The 23148-nt window shown below is 52.1% G+C and overlaps 6 protein-coding genes across 6 annotated transcripts; 3 read left to right on the forward strand and 3 right to left on the reverse strand.

Annotated features, from left to right (window-relative positions):
* The first annotated feature begins 729 nt into the window (after window positions 1-729).
* TrAFT101_004350 (uncharacterized protein) lies at window positions 730-2496 on the forward strand. Its single transcript, XM_024907218.2, has one exon. The coding sequence runs from the start codon at window positions 938-940 to the stop codon at window positions 2024-2026; it is 1089 nt and encodes a 362-aa protein (XP_024765853.1). The 5' UTR covers window positions 730-937; the 3' UTR covers window positions 2027-2496.
* TrAFT101_004351 (uncharacterized protein) lies at window positions 2226-4982 on the reverse strand. The gene has a single exon (XM_066127137.1). It carries the CDS (start codon window positions 3579-3581, stop codon window positions 3075-3077), a length of 507 nt encoding a protein of 168 aa, XP_065983246.1. The 5' UTR covers window positions 3582-4982; the 3' UTR covers window positions 2226-3074.
* Window positions 4332-8467, forward strand: TrAFT101_004352 (uncharacterized protein). The gene is made up of 2 exons (XM_066127138.1): window positions 4332-4560; window positions 4780-8467. The coding sequence occupies exon 2, from the start codon at window positions 4964-4966 to the stop codon at window positions 8060-8062; it is 3099 nt and encodes a 1032-aa protein (XP_065983247.1). The 5' UTR covers window positions 4332-4560; window positions 4780-4963; the 3' UTR covers window positions 8063-8467.
* Window positions 8468-8700: 233 nt separating this feature from the next.
* TrAFT101_004353 (uncharacterized protein) lies at window positions 8701-12404 on the reverse strand (the record flags this gene model as incomplete). The annotated part of the gene is made up of 4 exons (XM_066127139.1): window positions 8701-9697; window positions 9752-9790; window positions 11303-11905; window positions 11971-12404. 4 exons carry the CDS (start codon window positions 12402-12404, stop codon window positions 8701-8703), a joined length of 2073 nt encoding a protein of 690 aa, XP_065983248.1.
* Window positions 12405-13124: 720 nt separating this feature from the next.
* Window positions 13125-13619, reverse strand: TrAFT101_004354 (uncharacterized protein; the record flags this gene model as incomplete). The annotated part of the gene is made up of 1 exon (XM_024898712.2): window positions 13125-13619. One exon carries the CDS (start codon window positions 13617-13619, stop codon window positions 13125-13127), a length of 495 nt encoding a protein of 164 aa, XP_024765848.2.
* A 1738-nt stretch (window positions 13620-15357) lies between these two features.
* On the forward strand, window positions 15358-19969 carry TrAFT101_004355 (uncharacterized protein). Its single transcript, XM_024898856.2, has 2 exons — window positions 15358-17159; window positions 17229-19969. Exons 1-2 carry the CDS (start codon window positions 16048-16050, stop codon window positions 18211-18213), a joined length of 2097 nt encoding a protein of 698 aa, XP_024765846.2. The 5' UTR covers window positions 15358-16047; the 3' UTR covers window positions 18214-19969.
* Window positions 19970-23148: the final 3179 nt, after the last annotated feature.

A 23148-nucleotide genomic window follows, 5' to 3' on the forward strand; every position in this document is an offset into this window, starting at 1 on the left:
CAGTTAGTGCATTGTACGGAATATCGAGCCCCGAATTTATCGTCGTATCAGTCAGCCCAACCGGTGCGGAGCACGATGCATCAGATCGCATGCTGGAAGCGGTCAAGTGCACGAAGGTCATAGAACAAGAACAACATGGATTGTATCCACAGTCGCATTTACAACTCCTGTACAGTCTCTTTCATGTAGCAGCGCGACCTCCTTCAGCTTGCATGTGGTTCGTGAGGCGCACGCGACATCGGCATCTTGCATGCAATGCTATCCGAGCGCCCAGCACGGTACAAAGGAATGGGGCAATGAAGCTGCACGTGTACCCTTACCCGGCATCCGTCGTGACCTATTTGGAGGGGCACTTGTGCTAAAAGATGCAGGGCTTTTAGGGCTATTGAGGCTCATGCCCTGTAGATTAAAGAGATTCACGACAGTGCCTAGATCTAAGGCTTCCTCTGTTCTCGATGTGTCGTATCTCTTGTCCGATCTTGTGAGACTGGATCGTGGCAGGCCGGCCGTACTCGTGTGAATAGGCTGCTATTTAGCTGCCTAGCTTCGCAGCTGAGCTCGTACTCGGGAGAGGCTGGCAATTAAACAGCCGGGCAGGGGTCCATCCAACTCCACCGCTAGTTGAGTTCAGGGCGGTAGAGGTAGCATTACGGGGAGCGGCCATCAACTGGCAGGCACTAAAAGCCGGGACGGTTCCACTGAGACTCCCCCAAAGATCCATACCGTACACGGACGAGGAGCCCGTCATTCTGGCGCTTGCATCATCATCGGAACTTTAAAACCCAGATAGATGCCACTTTGCGAGCCGTGAATTTGTCGGTGGATTTCTCAAGCAACGTTGGCGACAAGAAACATCAAACCCTTGTATTATCTACTCGGAAAGAAATACCATTCGCTGAATAGCCCTGCGGTTAACATAGAGGCGAACGATACCGCCATGGCGCCACCGCCCGAGATTGCGATACCCTCAACGAGCGTTTCTGATGAAGGCTCGTCGAAGCCTTATACCCTGTACAACATTAGCCTCCGCCTGCCACTGCGCTCCTTCATCGTCCAGAAGCGATACTCCGAGTTCGACGCCCTCCACAGCGCTCTGGTCGAGCAAGTCGGCGCGCCGCCGCCACACCCCCTGCCCGGCAAGCACTGGCTCAGGTCGACCATCAACTCCCCGGACCTCACACACGAGCGACAGGTCGGCCTCGAGAAATACCTCCGAGCAATTGCAGAGACGCCAGATCGGAGATGGCGGGACACTTCGGCCTGGAGAACGTTCTTGAATCTACCCAGTTCTAGCACGAGCAATTCTACAGTGTCGGCGGCAGGTATGGTTGGCACTGCCTCGGGGGTGGCGGATCCGGGAGCTTGGCTTGATGTTCACAGGGAAGTGAAGCAGTGTTTGCATGAGGCGCGACAATCCCTTTCGAAGCGAGACGGCGCGGCCGACAGCGGCAATTTTTCGGCGGCGGCGGAGGCTGCGGCGGCGGCCAAGAGGGTGCTTGTGAAGGCATCGGGACTGGTCAACAATCTTTCCGATGGTCTTCGTAGGATGCAAGAGTCGGGTAGATTGGGTGATGGCGAGATACGGCGGAGACGGGACCTTGTCTCGGCGGCCAAGATGGAGCGAGATGGGTTGGATAAGCTTGCCAGCAGCATGCCAGGAGCTCCGGCGGCTACCAGTCGTGGCGGAATGGGCCAAGTGCAGGCTTCCTCTTCCAACAGATCGAACCTCTTGGGGGGACATAGGCCCGCGCCGACGGGTAGGGTATTGGGTGCACCGTTACCCGAGACGGATCGGACGAGGGAGCTCGACAACCAAGGCGTGCTGCTGCTGCAGAAGCGAGAGATGGAATCCCAGGACCAGGCGATCGATCAGCTGGCGGCAATCATACGGAGGCAGAAAGAAATGGGCATCCAGATCAACGAGGAGGTGGAGCGACAGACGGAGCTGCTGGACTCACTCGACGAGGACGTCGATCGGGTCGAAGGCAAAGTCAGGATCGCCAACAGGCGTATTAAGAAGATGTGACTGGGCGTCATCATGGCGCTCCTTCAGATGATTTTTCTCGCGATGCGGATTCTGGCTTATTGGCTCTGGGTTGGAAAGACGCTGTCTGATGCTTTGGTTTGGGTATGGGAGTTTGTGCTTGTGATTCTTTATAAGGGTGGGAAGCTGGTATAAACGTCCTTTTTTTATTCGTTTGTTTTTCTTTTTTTTTTTTTTTTTTGGCCGGTTTACCTTGTGTCATTTTTAATGCGGGGAGTTTGGAGAGAATGAGCAAGCAAGCGAGACGATGAAAACACTGTTTTATGAGCATGTACTTTGGCATTCTGCGTGTTTTGTTCTCGTTGCTTCTTTGGATTTTTGAGAGACGGCGCAACATGTTTCTTGCACTGGGAGCGGGGTGAGATTGATGTACAATCGCTATGATTTCTGGTGTAACGATAGCTTCCATGGCATTTTTTTATTAATACAATTACTGTTATCAATTATTCTGCTAAATAGCTGGAGCAGCAAGGTACAGTTTAGAAGCTGGCTGTGAGTTTCGAGCATTTGCTATTCTGCTGTTGGAATTGCTCATGTGCAAATATCAGGAGCGTGGTTCACGATATGCAATACGAATACGTAGCCCTGACTGGCGCTTGGCTGAGCTCCGGCTTATGACCACGGCCACGGCCACAGCCAGTCGCGCTGTGGCTGGTTGGCGCTCAGCACGTGAAACCCAACAATGTGCTCCGTATCACACCGCCACTGCTCATTGCAAGGATTCCATCTCGTAAGATTTATTTCATTAGGTAGTTTTGTTTGTTTGTACATTGTATGCAGAGCGTGGCATTGCTCAGCGAATCCTCACATGGATGCCTTGAACTGCCGAGGGCTGCAACCCATGATGCCTCCGTGTCTCACGGTCTGGAACAACTGACGACACCATCTTGGACCAAAATGCCGGGGCTGGGACTTGGCAACTTGGTAAGAAATCATGCTGCATACTAAGGTACATCTTGGAGTGCTTGATACAGACCACGGCACATGGCACTCGGTTGAGGCGTCTACTAATAGTACCTACCCCAGTGCCTCAGTGCCTCAAAGGTACGGAGTAGGTGCTCTGTAATTGAACGTACAGTACGTCACCTATTGGAGTGGCAAAGTCGGGATTGACAAGTTGCTGGGCAACGCCGCTGCTGTTCTTTTCGACGCCGAAACCAGCCCTGCCCGCCACTAACAAATAGCGGCGTCGAGCCCCCAATGAACCAGCTTCCGCCAGTGACATGCCGCATGTTGCATCAATAGCTCTGCATGCACTTCGGCTGTGTCTGCAACGGCGGAGCGCGCCATCGGACACGTCAACTCGCACATGAAAACACAAGCAATGGGTGATATCACAGATGCGCTGCGTCGTCGTTGGATGAGGTGACCTGTGATGGAGGGAAAACACAGGTAGTAGCAGCAACAAAAGTGCTTCGTCTTGGCTAAAGCGCTTCTTGTTGATTCGTCCGGCGAGCTGGTGTTTATCAGTGGATCTTGAGAGAAAAAGAAAAGGGCCTATGATGCTGGTAACAGGCCGTGGGGGACGAGGATGCATTCTTCAGTTACCCGACCCTACTACAGACAAGGGCTCTGGCGGTAGCGAGCAGCGATGATTGGCGAAGAAGACATTGTTCTCGTGAACCGGGGGGTTGGCTGAGCTGCCGAAGAAACAACAACGTCGCGACGGCCGATTGGACTTTGTGAATGGCCACAATTGCTCTCGCGCACCTCGCATGCATGAGATTATTGCACGGTAGGTATATGTATGCGCGCTGTAGGTGGGACAGTGATGGGATGAGATGGCTGGGAGAGGGGCAGCTTTGCTTTTTGGTGGATGCAAAGCTGCGCAGAGACAATGAATGAATGAAACGTCAAGACGTCGGCTGGCGAGCAGATACATACAAGCAAGAGAAGAGTTCGCATACGCGTAACAGCGGCAGCCAGTGCCACGTTGCTTCTTTTCTGCCTGTATCTATGCTCTGCTGTGACGATGACCAGCATCCAGTGTTGTTTGAGAGTAGCCAGGCTTTGCAGCTTCCAGGCTTTGAGGCCCCCCTCTGTGACGTTTTTTACGGGGCATCCAGCCACTGCGCGGCCAATGCCCTCCAGGCCTCAGCCAGCCGCTGTCTTTTTGCGCCTCCCGCCCCTCCCAGAACCCCTCCAGGCGCCAGGGTCCAGCGCAAAGTGGCTGGTGGGTTGGCGATAGCGCCCCCAAAGCTCCAGGTAAACAGCCGAGACTCGAGGCCTCTGTGGGTTTCACTCTTCTGAACCCATTCCCACCTCCAGCTCTGCTCACCTCCCCACTTCCCACCCCAAAGCCCTCTTCCAATTTAATTTATTTTTTTCCTCTTTCCCATGTCGAGGCCACGCCTCCTCATCCTGTGCAGTCCACGCGTCGATTCCATCGCATCTCTGCTTCGTAGAGAGCCCAACAGCCGCCTGTGCTGCGCGCGTTTGTGCGTGTGATTCTTTTTTTTGATCTGGAGCCCGGCGTTTGTTTTCTCAGTGGTGTTTGCTTGTCCTGGTCGTTACTGGTTAGTTGCATCCCGCTAAGACCCAGAAGCGCGGAGATCAATCTTCTCCTTCATCTCACTTGTCTAGCCCCCTTTTCCGGAAAAAATGGCTGGATAGAGAGAGGCATTGTGCTTGTCGCAATCAACATCGTGCTTCGCTCGCGATATTGTTTTTTGACATTTTGGAGGGGGCGGGTGAACGCGACGAGTTGAGTCCAGCTCTGACATTGCTTGAACCAGGTTTTCTTTTTTCACGCCTATTCCTGGTCGCGATAATTTCACCACTATACCCATGGATTTCTCGATGCGCTCATAGACTCAAGGCGATTGCAACTATTTTTGCCATTTCAGCATCTGCTCTAGACACCTCTGTACACGAATTCCAATCGAGCTGTTTTTCTATCGACGAACTTGAGCGACAAGCATGAGCGCGCCGCCTCCACCTCCGCCCCATGGCGAGGCGCCCAAGCCTTCGGGCTTGCCTCCTGGCAACTACGACATATTCGTCATTCCTCAGCATTCGTCAGGCTCCGGCTTTCTATACCTGCCGTCACTGCAGCCGAACACCAATAGCTTCGTGGCTGGCTTTGCCTCTGCGCTGATATGTGTTGCCGTGTTTCAACTCATGGCTCCGGCCTTTAAGATGTGGCTAAGCGGCGCTCAAGTTTCTGGTATGGCGGTAACGACGCTGATGTTGGGAGTTGGTATTGGAGCATGGTCCCTGGGCCGGATGCAGACTGCTGCTGGACCGGTACCTATGTCAAGCTCGAATGGCTCAGCGCGTGGACCAGGCACATCGGGTGGCCAAGGCGGAGGATTCAGCAATGGACATGGACCTTATGAATCAAGTCACGGCAAACAGAGTGGATTCGGCGGCTCTAACCCAGGAGGACAATCTGACCCAAACGGAGCGCCTCCTCCGCCACCACCTCACAGCCGACCTCCTAACGGTGCACCTCCTCCTCCACGCCATGAAAGATCTAATTCATCTTGGAAGACTGCGGATACTCAGTCAGAGGAACCACCTCGGCCACCTAGGCATGAAAGTGAGCCCGCTTCATCTCCGTCTCACCGTTCACCGTCTCAAAAAGGAGCACCAGCGTCAGAGTCAGAGAGGCCACAAACACGCCAGCGCCAGCCTCCGCCATCGGAGGACAAGGCTCCTGCCGAACCAGAGAAATCAGCGTCCCCAAAGAAGAAAAAGAAGAAAGTAACTCTCGTAGACGACAAGATGCCACCTCCAGAAGCTGAGAAGGCGCCAGTGAAGTCTGAGCAAAAGCAGTCTGAAATCCCAAAGAGGACGCCATTGGCCGAAAAGAACCCTCCGGAACTTGAGAAAAAACAGCCGTCGTTAGAAAAAAGACATTCTCTGTCAATGGATTCTAAGCGAGTCCCTTCTCCCGAGAAGAAAAGAAGCATCCCTGAGTTCGACAAGGTGTCAATGACTCCTCAAGAGAGAAAGACGTTTCCAGAGCTAGAGAAGATGTCGACACCAGTATCCAAACCGGCATCCAAGTTACCTCGGATGCCAGACTTGGCACCCATTCCCCCATTCATGCCGAGACCAGACTCTCGGCCAGAGCAGCGTTCGCCTACAAAGACAGATCCTCCAGCGTCGACCGAACCCAAGTCGAAACCTACTCCTGCCCCTGAATCCGAACCAAAGTCACCTCCTCCGTCGGAAGCGAAGAAGCCCGAAACACCAAAGGGAACGTGGGAGAAAGCTCGTGAAGAAATGAGGAAGAAGGAAGAAGACAGGCGACTCAAAGAAGCGGAGCAAAAGCGCCGTGAAACAGCCGCCAAGAAGCTACTAGAATTACGTGCCAAAGAAGCCAAGGAGCGACAGGATCGCGAGGCGAGAGAAGAGGCGGAGCGAATTGAGGCAGAGAGGAGACGTAAACAGGAAGAGTTAGAGCTAGCCAGGCAACGGGAGAGGGAAGCCAGAGAAAGGGAGGCGATAGAGAAAGAAGCAAAGATACAGGAAGCCAGGCGAAGAGAGGCCCTGGAAAGGGAGACGAGAGAAAGAGAAGCGAGAGAAAGGGAAGAGCTGCGACGAAGAGAAGCCGAAGCTAAGAAGACGGCTGAAGCAGAAGCCAAGGCCAGAGCAGAGGCCAAAGCGGCAGAAGAAGCAAAAATTATTGCAGACGCCAGAGCCGCTGTCGAAGCCAGGGCTGCGGCTGAAGCTAAAGCGGCCGCCGAGGCCAAAGCAGCCGCTGAGGCCAAAGCAACTGATTTTCGGGCAAGCCGAGCTGGGAACACTTATGCATACTCTAGCGTTGGCGAAAAGACAAGCATGTGGCCCAATGGCCGGCCTTCCGTCCCCCCCCTTTCCCCCTCTGCAGTATCACCATCAACCTCATCGCCTGACCGATCAGAAAAGACAGAGAGACAGGAAAGGCCTTTCGACAGAGGTGAGAGTCCCACGAAAAGGGCACCTCCTGCTCCTACTCCGTCCGAAGCTCCCTCATCTGCTTCTAGAAGAACAGACCCTTCGGCGAGACACTCGTATGGTCCCGCAAAATCACATGTTAGTAGCAATAGCAGCTATGTGGACTCGGAGACGTACTCTGCCAGGCCATACGACCAGCCAAGCAGGCCACCACCACATCATCAACAGCAGCAGCAACAGCAGCAACAGCAGCAACAGCAGCAATATCATCGACAACAACAATATCAGCAGCAGCACCCACCGCCGCCGCCACCTTATGACCAGCCGCCGCCTAACAAGCCAAGGCATAGAAAGTCGACGTCTTCTCTCACAGGATCTGATGCATCATGGGCCGCCTCCCAAACAACCGCACGAACAACGCCGCCTCCTTCGATGCGATCAGGCCCCTATTCGACTAGCGATCCTGACAAGATTGTTATTCAATCTGTGTATCTCTTCCAGAACGAGTTTACCAAGACACCAGCCAGCCAGCTCATATCGGGAGTTGGAACGGTGACGGATGGATTGATTCTTCGCATCACAACTGAGGGACTCTTTATCGATGACGATGTCCGGGGTGTTCCTCAGCGCGAGTGGGACGTCAAGGCTTGGACGCTCAAACTTGTCGAGGTCTGGTGTCTACCGCACTGTTTGACCGCACCACAGCCAGCGGGATCTGCGACTGGAAAAAACTCGGGCTTCTTTCACAAGATGGCTGGCAAAAAACCGGATCGTGACGGCGTTAACGCCCTGACTGGTGATGAGGCAGACCTATACCTGCAAGATATGCTTCATACTTGTAGGGAGTGTTGTCGGCTTGGTATGTGCGACCGCACGTTCAAGAACACAAATATTCCGTCATCGACGGGGCAGACTGGAGAGTGGAAGTCCAAGGGCTTGCATGTGCTTCGGGCGACGATTCGCGACCAAGAAGCCAAGCGGTACCTCTTTATCGTAGAGGAGACCGAGGGCTGGAAGCTTGCGGTTGGACTGCAACGTTTGCGACGAGGATCCATGGTTCGACAACTCGGCGTGGCCAGCATGCCGCCTTCTGAGGTCCGTGGCATGCTGGAAACCTTGGGTTGGGTAGCCTAATTGGGCACTGAGTTCCTGCAAACGAAAGTGCGATGATGTTTTTCTGCATCAGATTGACATATATCCGTTCCGACTATTAGTGTATGGAACAAGGTCAAAGCAGAAAGAGGGCGGGGCGATGAGCGACTTTTATGAGTGGACATAATGTGGTGATGATTGTCTAGTTGGAATGAGAGTGACATTGTTTAGTGAAACAAAGGAGGGCGGGAGGATAATATGAGCTGTCTGGTGTTGCCGCATTCCGCTGCATATACATATATCCGGAGTACGCATGGTAGGATTGTTGCTGATTGAAGATGGAAAAAAAAAAGTTTGGATCTTGGTAGATTCAGGCCACGAAGGATACGGCGAAAAATACCCAATTCAATGAAATATTGCTATTACACTTTATATACCTATATACCAAGTTTAAATACATAATACCACACTCATTTACTTATACTGCTACGCTGCGGGCTTAAACAAGTAGATATACTAATACACAAAATACAGAACAGCAAAATAAAGCACGATGCAATCATAACAAGCCGATTAACTAAAGAAGCAAGAAAGCAAAAGAAACTTCCTGATACGACGCCTATTTTTTGTCACCCAAATCATGCATGCTAAATCTGGCATCTCTACAGGTACAGAGAGAGCTAATTCAAATCCGCCTTACTAACAACATTCCAAACTTCAACGTCGCCACTCATTCTGCCTAAAACAAGAGTCTTGCTGTCAGTAGAAAAGGCCGCAGAGGTGACCAGAGGTCCTCCCTCTCTGGTGCAAATAACCGCCCCAGAAGCCACGTCCATGATATCAAAGCCTTCCTCGGTCCAGGAGGCAATGTAGCGGCAGTCGGGGGAGATGCAAAGCGGCCAGCCTTCGCAAGGGCGGGTGCTGGAGAGGCCATACGATGTAAGCTGGCCGTGCTGGGGCATCCAGATGTGCACGGTTGTGCCCCAAATGGAGACGATGGTGCTGCCGTCGGGCGAGACGGCCAAGGCACGGGGATTGGTTGACGAGGCCTCAATCTCGAGCTTGTAGAGAGTCTTCATTGTGACGGGGTTGGTGACGCGGAGGGTGCCGTCGCGGGAGCTTGTGACGAGGTGCGAGTCCGGCGTGAAGGCGACGTGAGTCACGGCGTCGATGTGGCCGGGCACGCGGCCGATGCGGGTCCCTGTCCGGACGTCCCACACGCCGACGCGGTGGCGGGGCTCGGCGGCGGCGATTGAGCGGCCGTCGGGGGACCAGGCGATGGGGGAGAAGACGTCTCTGAGCTCGAGGATGGGCTTGGAGGAGGAGAAGTCGCGGATGATGAGTGTGGCGGAGAGGGTTGCGATGCGGGGGAGAGCTGAAGAGGAGGAAGATGATGCTGGTGCTGGAGACGATCTTGAGGTGATTGTGCTGATGCGAAGGAGAGAGGAAGAGGGAGAGGAGTGGACGGTTGGCGAGAAGGCGGCGACGCAGCCGATGATTTTGGAGTAGCTGGTTTGGGACTTGAGGTCGAAGGTGTCGATCCAGGGCTGGTCTGTCTGGGCGCCGGAGTAGATTGCGTAGGCGATGGTTGACGATGGGGAGATGCCGACGGCGGTGATTTCTGAGCGAGAGGCGGGACGGGTGAAGCGGAGAGTGAGGGAGAGGGAGGGAGAAGCCCTGGTGGTTTTCGTGTAAGTGAGGTGTTTGTTGTGGACTACTGCCTAGACTTACATTTTGAGAATTGGCGTGTTTGGATTTGTTGTTTTGTTGCTGTTGAGAATTGGCAAGAATGATGTTGGTAGTTGTGATAATAATAATAATAGTGATATTTATTTTTTTCTGCAGTCTATAGATTGTTTATTTTGTGTGTCTATTCTACAATCTCCTCTCCCAAAATCACGACATTCCAAGAAAACGAACCATCAGCGGGCTCTCGACCTATTTATACTTGCTCAATTGAGGCTTTATTAAACCACACTAGTTTACTGAGCAGGCAAGTTTGTATAATAATATCCGGGCTAATAGTCATCCCTGCCTCCTGAGCTCGGCCGCCTTGTTGCGCTGCGAAGTTACCATCCCGATCTCAGCCTGGATCCCCACTTTGCAAAACGTGTTGCGTGCTCCTTGGGCCGAATGGAGTCACGGACAACGAGGCTTTCAACAACAGGAACTAGTCCAGAACTACTGTACTATGTTAAGAAATCTAGACAGCTACGGAGATTACAATTGTCGTTGAAGCTATAGGGATGAGTAATAGCTGCGATAATGATCATCAAGCATAGCTGGGAAAAAAAAAAAAAAATGTATCCCGAGCCCGGAGCTTCTCCACCCCACATTCCAAGTAACTCAATCTGTCTCGCCGGCCGGGGCTGGGTCCCCCCGCTGGCAAAAGTTGCCTAATCAGGCAAGTTTTGGAACCGGTCTTCTCAGAAAGGCGATTTTTTTCTTTTTCTTTGGTGGAACGTGACTCACTCACTCATTCACGCAAAGCTGTTGTCGTTTGTTTATGAGCGCGTGCTTTACGAATTATGACGGAAAATAAGCATATGAAAGTTTTTTTTTTTTTTAAACCAAGATAATTACGGTTTAGATGCACTTGTTTTTTTAAGCTTAAGCTGCCTTTTGGGTGACAAGGTTGTGTGTAAAATGACACCCTTTGCTTCGTATTGGCGCGAGCTTCCCTAGATTGCTTTGGCACGTGTAAGCAGAATTTGGGTTGCGCGCACTTTGAGATTAAGCTTAGACGGGAGACTGTTACGTCAGAAATGGGAATAGGAAAAGTACATTAGTAGTAGTCTCCATGCAACTTGATTTTCTTTTCGATTTCGAACGTTTCTTCAACTTAGTAATCAGAAGATGACAAAGCGGTTATTTTTAATTGCTTCGTATAAGTCGTATATGCTTGCTCCACAGGCTAGAGAGCGATAGTTGGAGAGCGATAGTTGGAGAGTAGATAGTCTAGAACACCTATCTTTGGGAAGTATTTGGAGGCTGATATGGGATATTATTAAGCTTCTGCTGAGGTTTGTAAGTCCACTGTATAAGGTAGACGTGTTGTTGTATGCTGTTTGACCTAGGTATGAAGCGGAGACTTTGGCAGTCCATCAAGGTACATCATATCATGACGCAGGCCGCTCTTCTAGTGCGAAAATTGAGGTTGGGGTATATGTATATATATTTCGCGTTTTCTATCGTTTCACATCATTTTTGCTTTTTCCACACATCATCTATACACATCACGCTCCGAATGCCTTGTCATAATCGACCATGCACGACCTGTACCGCACGCTCGAATCCTCCAACTTGTTCATGGCCTGCTGGAGTCCCTCCTTGGAGATGGGAATCTTCTCCACCCAAGATTGAAGACCCTTGGCTGCAGCCAGATCCAGCATCTCCAGCATCTCCTTGCGGCTGCCCAGATGCGAGCTGCCGATGAAGCAGCCGTTGCCAAGGAAGTCCTGGTTTCGGATGGACATGCCCTCGCCTCCAGGAAGACCAACCGAGTTCCATCGTCCGTGGACGTCGAGCAGGCTGAGGTACTCGCCGAGGGCGAAGCCGTCAAAGGAGTTTGCGGTGTTGATGATGAGGTCAAAGGTCATCTCGTGGCCCTTGGTCCAGTCCTTCTCCGAGGTGGCCAGGAAGCCGTCGGCGCCCATCTTGCGGGCATCTGCCTCCTTGGCGCGAGTTCGAGAAATGGCCCAGACCTCAGCGCCCAGAGCCTTGGCGAAAATGACGCCGTAGTGGCCCAGGCCACCAATGCCTACAATACCGACCTTCTTGCCCGGCCCGGCGCCGAAGCGCTTCAGGGGGCTGTAGACGGTGATGCCGGCACAGAGCATGGGCGCTACGTCGGCGCTTTCTAGAGCATCTGGAATGGGGTATGTCCTATTGCATCATTTCAGTCTATTGAGCTCTTATGAGTGATGAATTTTGACTAAGAATTGGCTTACCAGTACTCGTGAATTCTAGAGTGAGACGAGTATCCTCCCTGGGTGGTGTATCCAGTGTCGAGATAAGGGGCGCCATAGGCATCGATCTGGTGCTTGCAGTACGTCTCGTTCTCGTTCTTGCACTGACGGCACTCCAAGCAGGAGTAGACCTGAGCACCGACACCCACTCTCTGGCCGACCTTTGCGAGAGTGACCTTGGGACCGACACGGACGACCTTGCCTACGACTTCGTGTCCAACAGCCAGAGGATAAGGGCAGTCGCCCCAGTCACCGCTGATGGTGTGACGGTCACTGGCGCAGACACCGCAGCATTCAGTCTTGATATCGACGTCGTAGTCGCCAAAGGGTCTGGGCTCCCATGAGTTCTTCTCAAACTCGAGCCAGCTGCCGGCGCTGGGGGACTGGAAACCCGTGAACTTGTCGGGGACAGCCATTTTGGTCTTTTATTGAGCAAATGAGTCTAAGAGATGTGGAAAACAAAGTTGTCAATTTGCCTGACCTATGGACTGGAGGAGAGAGCAAAAGAGAAGAGTAACAAGTCAAGAACAAGTTGCCAACAGAGGAGGGGAGACAGACAGCAGAATATAAAGCCTCCCAACCTCATACAGCACTTCTGCCTGTCGCGCGCTCAACCCCACCATCGCCATCAGATGAGGGGCAGCCTGCGATTTCATTTTACCCGCACAAATCCAAATCCATGAGCTATGGGGGAGAAGGTCATTGATAGCCACAGTTTTGCGGGATGAGAGGCGTTTCTGGACCCCCCTCCATAAAACCCCCACATGAAGCGACGCGACGAGGCGTTGGCCATTTTCGCCTGTCTGGAGATGATCCGACGGCGATCCGATTGTTCCACCAAAGAGAGCGCGCGACAAGCCGGCGCACGATGCTTACTTAAGCAGGCTTGAGGTGCGTATTGGGCAAGTGTGCCGGAGAGGGTCGCCCGATGCCGAAAGAGTGCCGAAAACTTCATCCCAGCGATTGATTCTGGATGCGATTCGGGGCTACTAGCCGAGCCGACGACGATTCTGTGCTTGCTAGCCGAGCCGACGATGATTTCTGCTGTCACGGAATTGGAACTGGAAACTCTGGCGACTATATAAATGATGCATCGCACATGCCTAGTATGACGGATCGCATCGACGGCCCCTCACTCACAGGCCAACGCCGGCCAGAAAGCAGCATCTCATCGTGGCCCCCGCGTAGACCCAGGGCACGTTACCAACATGGCCGGCATTCCAGCCCGCGACGTCGTAGTAGATGCCCGGGCCCAGCTCCTTCATGGAGTACAAATGGCCCAGGTCCGCAATCAGCAGCATCAGCAGAACGGCACGCCAGACGCGCAAGTCCCTGGTTGACCGCAGAACGAGTGCCTCGTTGATGGCGAAGAAGAAGTACATGTTTGCGAGCTGAGACATGGCTACGGAGGTGCTCAGCGGGACGTGCCTGGCGGGCGCGGTTGCGCTGTTTAGGAGCTCGAGGTAGCGCTGCTGGCGGAAGTGGGTGAAGAATGCGCCAACCAGGGCGGAGATGGGCTCGAGATAGAGGAAGAAGAGGCGGTATGCAAGAGGGAGTCTGCGTAGAGAAGCCATGATGCTGCTGCGGGTTGCTGGCGTTGTAAGGGCAAGTCTCGGTGAGTGAGTGTGCATGGAGTCTTTGAGCAGGTAAGCAGATGGATGGCCAAGTCCAACCAGCTCCCTCTCGGATGACTGCGCTATTACATGTACCTACATGCTATTGGCCTTTGTGCCAATGGACGTGAGCTGAGCACATGCAAGTGCAGCAAGCCCTGTCGCTGTGAATACTACATACATGCATCCTCTCCGTATTACATACTGCTGCTGCTGCCACCTCGTAGGCCACTATCCCAAAGCAAATGGCGAGTCTGCCGTACGACTCCACCCCCGAAAACGTGGCTAATCTTTCTCTTTTCCCTTTTCAAGATCAGCAGGGATGGGAAGCCAATCGTTGCCTGGCTAGACCGGGTGCAATGCTCTACCAAGGGGCTCTTAGCTGCGTTTGTCTCTGGTGTCTTTCATTCATTCCTCTACGGCGGTAGGGAGAGTGTAGCCAGCGCATCAGCTGTACCCGGTTGCCCATCGGCATATTATGGTAGATGTCTAAAAAAAGAGAGACACTGCAGTGGATAATAATACCACGAGCCCAATGACGGTGCTCCATTATATAGTATATATTATATACTGTGTAATAGTGCTGCTTTGTGTGACTGGCCAATCTCGCCTGCATGCACTCTTGAGACATGGGCTGTTGGGCGACTTGAGCCAGTCGTCTTTCTCAACCGCCTATTGCTTGGCAGGCACAATCACACCGTACCTTTGCGTGGACAGCCATACGTGGCGAATGATCCTTTGAGAAGCCGAAAAGCAGAGGCAGACGGCCAGAAAGAAGCTCCGCAGAGAGCCATTGCGGCTGTCCAATCCAGGCTGCAGGAGATCCGGGATGGCCGTGCAGGCAGGCGATGCAGAAAAAAATTAATTGAAAAGAAGGCTAAGAAAAAATAGAAGCCCAATGAAGTTTTCGATTGTTGTTCGGACGCTCCGCTTTATTATAGATCGGCCCCAAAAGTATCTGTACGAGGGATGGCACGGCTGCCCGCCATTTGCGGGAGACCCTGTTTAAAAAAAAATTTTGCGGAAGGCTGTTGCCCCTGGGGAAGGGAGATGAGATTTTTAAATGGTACGGCACACGGCACTTGTCTGGCGACAGGTACATGTACTTGGTTATTTTGATGCTTTGTACATCTTGTAGGCGTCCATCGCCATGCATTGAATCAAGCCATTGGTCAAACACTCATCTGGCATCTTCCCCTTGAATTGCCCCGGATTCGACCACTAACCCCTACTAGACCAAACACTACGGGAGCGCGGTGGAGAGAGGCATCGACGCTTTGTGGTTCTCCGTTGAGCAATACTCTGGGGATGCCCCTGACGGGATGACCTGTGCGGGCTGCTCGACTACCACTTATCGAATCCTACTGCCCTGAGGCAGGTATTTACTTGTGCTATCAGAGACATTGTCAAGAGGATCCCCAATAAAAGTCAATTTCGTCATGCTTTATGTAAAAAAGACCGTGTGTTTCATCGATGTCAAAACGGGCGGCATAACTCGGTATTTATGCATCGCCTGCAAAGAGGCGCCAAAGTTTGTCCTTCTCCCCCAGACACACACGAGGTTTGTCGAATGGCAGAAGCGTCCAAAGTACAGGTACCTGCTCGCCCCAGGAGCGGTAGCGGTACATGCGCCAACACAGCCCGGTAGTGGCATTAGCGGCAGACAAAGGCCCAGGAAGATACGTACCGCTATCGGGCGGTCCCTTTTTTTTTTTTTATCTTAAACGCTCGTAGTAAACATTTCATCACCTTGATCGCAACACTCTCTTCGCCTCCTCTCTCTTCTCTCTCAACCACTCTCTTTTCCCTTCTCCCCTGTGCCTATTCCCCCATATTCTGCTGGCTGCCGTCTGCCGCGCACCAGGATTCCGCATGACCGCCTAGCAGCTGTCCTGTTCCACTCCATTCTCACTAAAACCGAAACGACGAGTCTCTGGACTCACACGCACGAGGCAGTGTTGTCAGCCGCCGCGTGGCGCAATCGTAGGACCGCCCATCTCGTTTCCCCTTCCGCATTCCAACCGCAGTTATCAATTCGGACGAGCACACGCTTTGCTTTTTGCTCCCATTATTTCGCCTTCTCTCGGTTTTGCTCTTGTCTCGCGAGGGATTGCCCCGTCCGTCCCTTTAGCTCGTCGACGCCTCTTTTCGCTGGATCCGCTGGCTGTTTCAGCAGGCCATCTCTAGACTAGTCGGCCGTCCTTCTTTCCACCGATAAACGACACGAAACTCCATCTTCCACTTCGCGGGCCTCTCCGTATCCGACAAATTCCTTTGTCTGGCCTTTCATTCGCCATCCACTCACCTCGGTGAAATTCAATCCTTTGAGCACTCAACCAAGACACACCCACCGATCGACCATCTCTACATTCGATTAGTGGCTTGACCCGTACTTTGTACCACCAACACGTCCTTTACAGGCCGAGACTTTGCTCAGACGTAAATCATGGCGAACAATGCTCAGTCCTACGTGATGGGGGCGCCTGCTCGCAATCAGGCCGCTGGTGCACCGGCACCTGGCGAGCCCCATGACCAGCGTATGCGCAGCCTGAGCCTCTCCAATCTTTTACGACACCACAAACACACTGCCTTTGGCCACGACGACTCGCACCTACCGAGACAGATAATCGAAGTTGCCATCGACGACTCCGAAGATACACATGAATTGCCTGCTCGAAAGCGTCGTGGCCGCGCTCAAAGCACCGCTGGCACCATCAAAGGCGTCATTCGTCGAGCTTCTCTGTCTCTCAAGGGCATGGTCCATGTTCATCGTCGACCCTCTGTCACGGCTGAGCCGTCTGATTTGAATCAGCAGTTGCCCAATGGTAGACCGACTAGCGCGCACCATACCTGGAATCGTCTTCGCCACGCCGCGCCTTTTCGTCGCTCGAGGTCTGTCTACGGCCTTAATGGCACCGAGGATGGCCTCTACGAACAGCAACAGCTAGACCATCAAATGCCTATTCCCGCGATGGGAGATGAGCCTCCGTACATTCCCATGAACACTGGCGCTGCCGCAAAGGCCTCGGTGGCGCTGCAGAACGAGTATTACAACAGACAGGCGATGCACACTCAATGGCTACAGTCTGCGAGCGAAGATAGCAATGACCGCGAGAGCGGAATCGGTATTGTCGTCACTGAGCCTTTTATGGAGTCTGGTGTCAGTGATGATGGGTCCATGCTTGGTCAAGATAGCAACATCAGCAGGATCGATTTTATCAAGGAGCTTCCGTCCGAGCTCGCCATCCACGTTTTGGCCTATCTTGATGCTGCTGCCCTTGCCAAAGCCAGCGTTGTCTCTCGACACTGGAACGAGGTGGTGCGCAATCAGCACATCTGGCGAGAGTCTTGTCTACGAGAGATGACCACTACCTATGCCACCAGTGAGCCCGTCCAGCCCGGTGCTGGTTTGGGCATTCCCGAGATTGCTCCCTCCAAAAACTGGAGGCAAATCTACCGTGCCAAAGCAGAGCTCGCCCAGAAATGGAAAGAGGGCAAAGCTTGTCCCATGTATCTCAACGGACACACAGACAGCATCTACTGCCTACAGTTTGATGAGTATGTTCTCACCCTTGATGTTCCCCCCATACAACTAGTTTCTCATTCGTGGTACTAATTCGAACGTAGATATAAAATCGTTTCCGGCTCTCGGGACAAGACTATCAGAATCTGGGATATGCAGACTTTGGAATGCCGTCTGGTTATCGGACCTCCTGAAGTGGTCAATGCCCCCAACGTTCTAGAAGACGCTGAGGGCAACCCCACACATTATGTCAACCTTTCCGACAGCTACAAAGCAGCTCCCTCCAAGCCACAAGTGGCTTCCTTTGCAGAACACCACAAGGCTTCTATCCTTTGCTTGCAATATGATGACGAGATTATGGTGACTGGTTCATCAGACTCCACATGCATCGTTTACGATGTGCGCAATGGATATCGACCCATCCGCCGCCTCACTCACCACACCGCTGCCGTTCTGGACTTGGCCTTTGATGACAAGCACATTGTGACTTGCAGCAAGGACATTAGCATCTGTGTTTGGGACCGAGCAACGGGTGCTCTTCTCCGTCAGCTCCGTGGCCACACTGGTCCCGTCAATGCCGTTCAGATGCGCGGAAACACGATCGTATCATGCTCCGGAGACTTCCGCGTGAAGCTGTGGAACATTGACACGGGTAGAAACATTCGTGAGTTTGTCGGCCACACCAAGGGTCTAGCTTGCTCTCAGTTCTCAGAAGATGGACGATACGTCGCCTCGGCCGGCAACGACAAGGTGATTCGCATCTGGGATGCCAATACCGGAGAATGCGTCCGTGAGATGCGAGCACACGACAACCTGGTGCGCAGCCTGCACATTGATAGCGTGAGCGGACGCCTCATCAGTGGCAGCTATGACACCGACATCAAGGTCTGGGATATGGAGACTGGTCGCCAACTGCTCTACTTCCCTCGCTGGCATGCTAGCTGGGTTCTCAGCGCAAAGAGCGATTACCGACGTATCGTCAGCACTGGACAGGATCCCAAGATCTTGATTATGGACTTTGGCGCAGATGTCGAGAATATTGAGATGTTGAAGAGCGCCAACACCGGCATCGGCGGTATCCGTCTTTAAACTAATATCAGCATCCGGTCCGACTATTATAGACCATGCTTGGCTGTGGGACCCTTTAATAGCAGCTCTCACCAACTATCGCCCGTTGGTATCACGGAATGACGCACACAATCGGCTTTTAGCTTTCTCATTTTTTTTTTTCCTCCTTGGTTGCATCTATCACGGGCCTTATGGGCGCGCCCGCCACCTTGGCGTCGGTTTCTCTGACACTTGACTTTGTTTCGATTGGCTTTTCTGTACATCAGCTGCACCACTCGGTGAATAGACTTTTTGGGCATAGGGTTGCAATAGACCAAGCATGTTTTGGCATTTTACTTGGCAATAAGCCCTGGCCTGCCAACGGTAGACTTTTTTGAACAGGTTCATCGCTTTTTTGATTCCTTTTAGTCTGCATGCCGGATATGGGCAATTTTTTTTTTCTCTTTTTTTTCACACACACATAGGACATAGACGTGCATAATATGGGTTCTTTTGTTATTTATTTCTTTTACTTTTTCTTGTTAAAGGGAGCGAGCGGTTTAGGAAAATTGAGGGAAATGGGATTTTTAGTTTGTTTGTTTTCGATCAGTGGCGGCGCGAGACATATAGACGAGACTATGCTATGATATGCACATAAGAGGAATTTACTTTTGTCTTTCTTTTCTACGAATGTTAGAGGGTGACAATGAATAGCCCATTCGGCAGTATTCTTAATTCCATCAAGCTTTGGCGGATTGACAAGGTTTTCAGCTTTGGTTTGAGCATTTTGACTTGCTTGTGACGGTTTAGTGCGGATTGCGAGATGTTCATCTGACAGACAAAAATAGGTAAGTGCCCCTGGCTGCTTCTGTTGGGGAGAAGCTTTTGACATGGGGATGTTTACTTTTTTGCTTCTTTTTTCCCTCATTCATGGAGGGGGCGTGTTAGATTTGATAGATGGGATTAGGAAAATCCCTGTCCAGCTGAGCGTTACGTGGATATCATCAATATATTGTTGCGTTTTTGTCCTACAACTACGCACCTACTATTGATCGCTTGGGCACTTCACTGACTGAACGGGGTGGATGTGAAAAGAACCAGTCGGAGCAAAAGACGAAGGTTAAAAAGAAGGAAATTAAAACCCAAATGACGCACGCCTCTTTTTTTAAGCTAATAACTTAAGGAAGGTAGTTTATTTTTGTGTTATCAACTTCGGCGCATTAGCCAAAGCAAAATAGTAACGGAGGAAAAACGAAGCCGAGGATAGACCGCGCGCGGTGGGATGAAAAAAAAAGGACCTACGTGTGTGTGTGTGTGTGTGTGTGTATGAAATAACACTGGCTAGGAGTTTAAGTCAGCAGGGCAGACTTGTTGATTGAACTAAAAGCAGCAATGATCTCTCTTGCGGGCTCGGCCAATGCGCGGAGTTTAGAAAGGGAAAAGGGCAATAAGAGGAGGCTTGGGCCATGTGCATGTTTTTTCTGCGTGCGGATGCGGGTATGGCCGAGTTAGTTAGTTAGTTTGTGGGGATGCGGGAGGGTCTTGGTGTGGGGTTTTGCAGAGAGAGAAAGGAAGAAAATTGAATAAGTAATCTGGGGTGGAAGATTGTGGGGATGGGGATGTAATGGGAGCGAGGCAAGAGGCAGAGTTGAGAGCATGTTAGGTGAGGGTGGAATGAAGTGCGTTGTGTTGGATGATGAGGTGCATGTATACGGTGTTTGGAAACATGTAGATGGGTAACTCGGCTGACTCTCTCTTTTTCTTTTTTTAAAATGAAGTGTATAAGCCATATGGTGTGACAACTAATACTAGGTAATTTCTCGAGCTACGGAACACGAAGAAAATACTGTATCATAGAAAACTCTTACATACTGTAACACATACACAGAGCATAAAGCAATACAAGTTAGGGAGTCCAAAACGCTGGAATCCATCTGCGGCATATTTCCCGTTAAAAAGTCATCGGGACCGTTCTCCGAGCTAGCGCTACCTTGATTTGACGTGTATGCAGCCTCAATCAAGCGCTCTCGGCCCGTTATAAACAAGAAACTGCATCATTATTCTTGGCCGCAAATAAATTGCCTAGATGACGTTACCAAGCATTGTGGATAACGGTTTACTATTCAACAACGGAGGAGCAAGAGCAAGAGTTAGGGGAAATTTGACAGGACCGGCCCATTCCGAGAAACGGGCGGTGAGCTGACAGATGTATACGTAGTAGATGGATGGTGTCAAGGCTTGCGAGGCTAAAATAAAGCTTACTCAAGTGTCTACGGAGCATTTGTACGAATATGGCCCTGTGGAGTTGTGTGTTCGAAGTGCTGGGCTTCGCTGGACGAGGCGTTCCTTGCAGGGCTCTAGTAGACTGGAGGAGCGGCTGCCAAGTCCATCAGAGCGATGAATGCTTTGCCAATTACTCTCTTGCTGTGCCAACGGGTAGTTTCATTGCATGCTTGGGTTGCATCTGATCATATGGCGAGCGTATTCTGCTAGTATTCATATGGCTAACTGACAGATGAGGTCGGGGAAGCGCGGCATGAGAAAACAGCTTGTGGTGTCGCCTTGTTTGTGTGCGGGGAATCCCTGGCTGTCATCGGTCTGGGATTCTTGGAAGCTGCAGCTTGTCAGCAGCTGCGATATTGCGCAAGTGATAGGCACAGTATCCAGTATCTGGTAGAGAGCATTTTTGATAGAGTCCGTGCCTCTGTATCTCGAGAGAGGCAAGCGAAGATGCAGGCATACTTAGTCAGCCACTGGTGGGCTGTACAGAAAGACAGGATAGGTGCGCTTGCTGCTGGGTACTACTAGTTCTATGGCACCAGCACAATATTCTCCTCTAAGCTTAATTCGAATTGTTGTCTGCTCGGTCTCGCTTATTGCATCTACCGGACGGGTTGGCCAGGGCATGGCAGGCCCGTAGCAGCATCTCCTCCGCGCTCTATGCCTCTAGAGCTTCCCGTCTTGCGGCATCTGGAGCAGGCCTGCCGGCTTCTCTCCGGGCACTTTCTGGGGTGCATCTGCATGGGTGGGTGACGTGGCTGGGGCCAGCTGGGGCGTTATACAAGCAAAGTACCGCGGTAGTAAAATAGACGAGCGAGCTATTGATTCTGGTGGCGAGAGTGTACATACTTCTACAGTAGTGAGGTGACTACAGTAGTGAGGTGAGGGAAAAGTTTGCGGTGTGGAAAGCTTGGTAAGTGGCATAAAAGGCATGAAATGAAGGGGGCACTAGCAACCGTTTCTTGAACGGTAGATGGCTGTGTAGAGCAGAAACACGGCTCGCTCGCTGGAAGGCTGGATGCCTAAATAGCGGCAGATTTGCTGCAGGGGCTGGACTCCAGAAATCGCTAGCCAGTCAATGCCCTGGTCCTTTGTCTATTTGGGACGCTCAATTGTCAACTCCCGCGTTTCGTCGGCGTGGGGTTGATGATGGTGTTCTGGTTCACCTTCACGATGCTTCTCGGCTCAAGTAAATGCATTTCTGTGAGGTGCTCTGCAATGCGCTTTGTCGGTGCATCGTTCGTCCGATCATGTTGCCTGGGTTTCGGTCGTGTTGATTGACTTGTGCATTGTTATGTGGCTTGTGCCGCCTGTTTCTTTCTTTCTTCCATTCTTCCTCATTGGGAACTTTGCGACAAGAAAGGAATGCTACCTCAGGTAACAGCTTGTCGCACGCACACAAGGTCTTTTGCGTGGCCGGATATAGCGGATAGGGGACGTGGCCTTACTTGTACTTGTAGCGGCGCAGATCCACGACAATGGGCCGACTGCGTTTGCTGTGCCAGATGCCACAGAGGCTGTTAAATTGTGATCTTCCTGGTGCATCTCGATAAGTAAGGTAGGTGGTACAGCGTCTGCTGCTCGGAGTATTAATCCATCCTTCGTTATGCTGACTGGGAGCATCCTCGTGGCGCATCAAGTAGTTGTATGTAGCATCTCACAAATGCATGACAATGAATTAATTCTTCTCTTTCCTTTCTCGTCCGCGGCGGCGAATCCGTCCTGTCCTCCATTCCATTGCTTCCCCTATTCGGCGTGATTCAGCTCTGTCTCTCTTGCGCTGCGCGCGACTCTGCCGTGTCCGAGACAGATAAACAGCTGCCGGCACAGACGGGGCGACTGATGGTGGCTTCCACAAGCAAGCAAGCATGGGAACCACCACCTGATCAGATTTGTGGTTCGACTCGACCCTCGCAAACGGGGCCAAAAGAAGCATCTCATGTGTAAATTCAAGGTTCAGGCTGTAGCTGCTTCACGAAGCAAGGGCTAAAACGTGAAGCCGCCGGAGACTTACCTACGGCTAGCTGGGAGTGCCCGGCTGTACAAGTACAAGCAGAATCAAAATAGCCGAGCTTCTACAAGGCCTGGAAGCACCGACTGCGTTGTACAGGTACCGCGCATACTGTAGAGCACCCGTCTCTGCCGCTGTAGCCCTGATCCCTTAAATGATGTAGCTACTGTGGCTAGTGCTGAATAACCCGGCCAGAGCCAGCTAGTCCAGGGGCAGAGGCGTAATTCCAGCGGTGCGGCGCTAACCTTTTAGCCCTAGTGGCTCATCTCCCGATCCGGGCGTGGAGAGCGCAGAGGCAAGACGGACTCTGTCCTGTTCCACCAAGACATGATCAATCCCAGGATTGGATGCGACAAACAGATTACCTGTCCCGCCGCCAGAGAAGCGATCATCAAGAATACGAGCGAAAAGCTTTTGCCGCAGCCGTGCCACCAGATCCCGATCGACGCTGAGGCGCAAACCATAGCAGGAGCAGCTGAGTTTATGCGGCTCGTCATGAGGGTCGGGAAGGTCCATTTTCTACGCACGAGATGCCCGCTGAGCGGCTTGTGTGATGCTCTGGCGCGCAAATATACGCAGGCTAGTCGAATAGTCTGCGTTTCCTTGCCGATCAGTCGTTGACTAGAATGCTGTAGTGGCGCCCTCAATCTCGTTTTCGGGTGGTTGAAACAGAACAGTGCAGCGTC

The sequence above is a fragment of the Trichoderma asperellum genome, chromosome 2, assembly GCF_020647865.1.
Source record: "Trichoderma asperellum chromosome 2, complete sequence".
Taxonomy (NCBI): domain Eukaryota; kingdom Fungi; phylum Ascomycota; class Sordariomycetes; order Hypocreales; family Hypocreaceae; genus Trichoderma; species Trichoderma asperellum.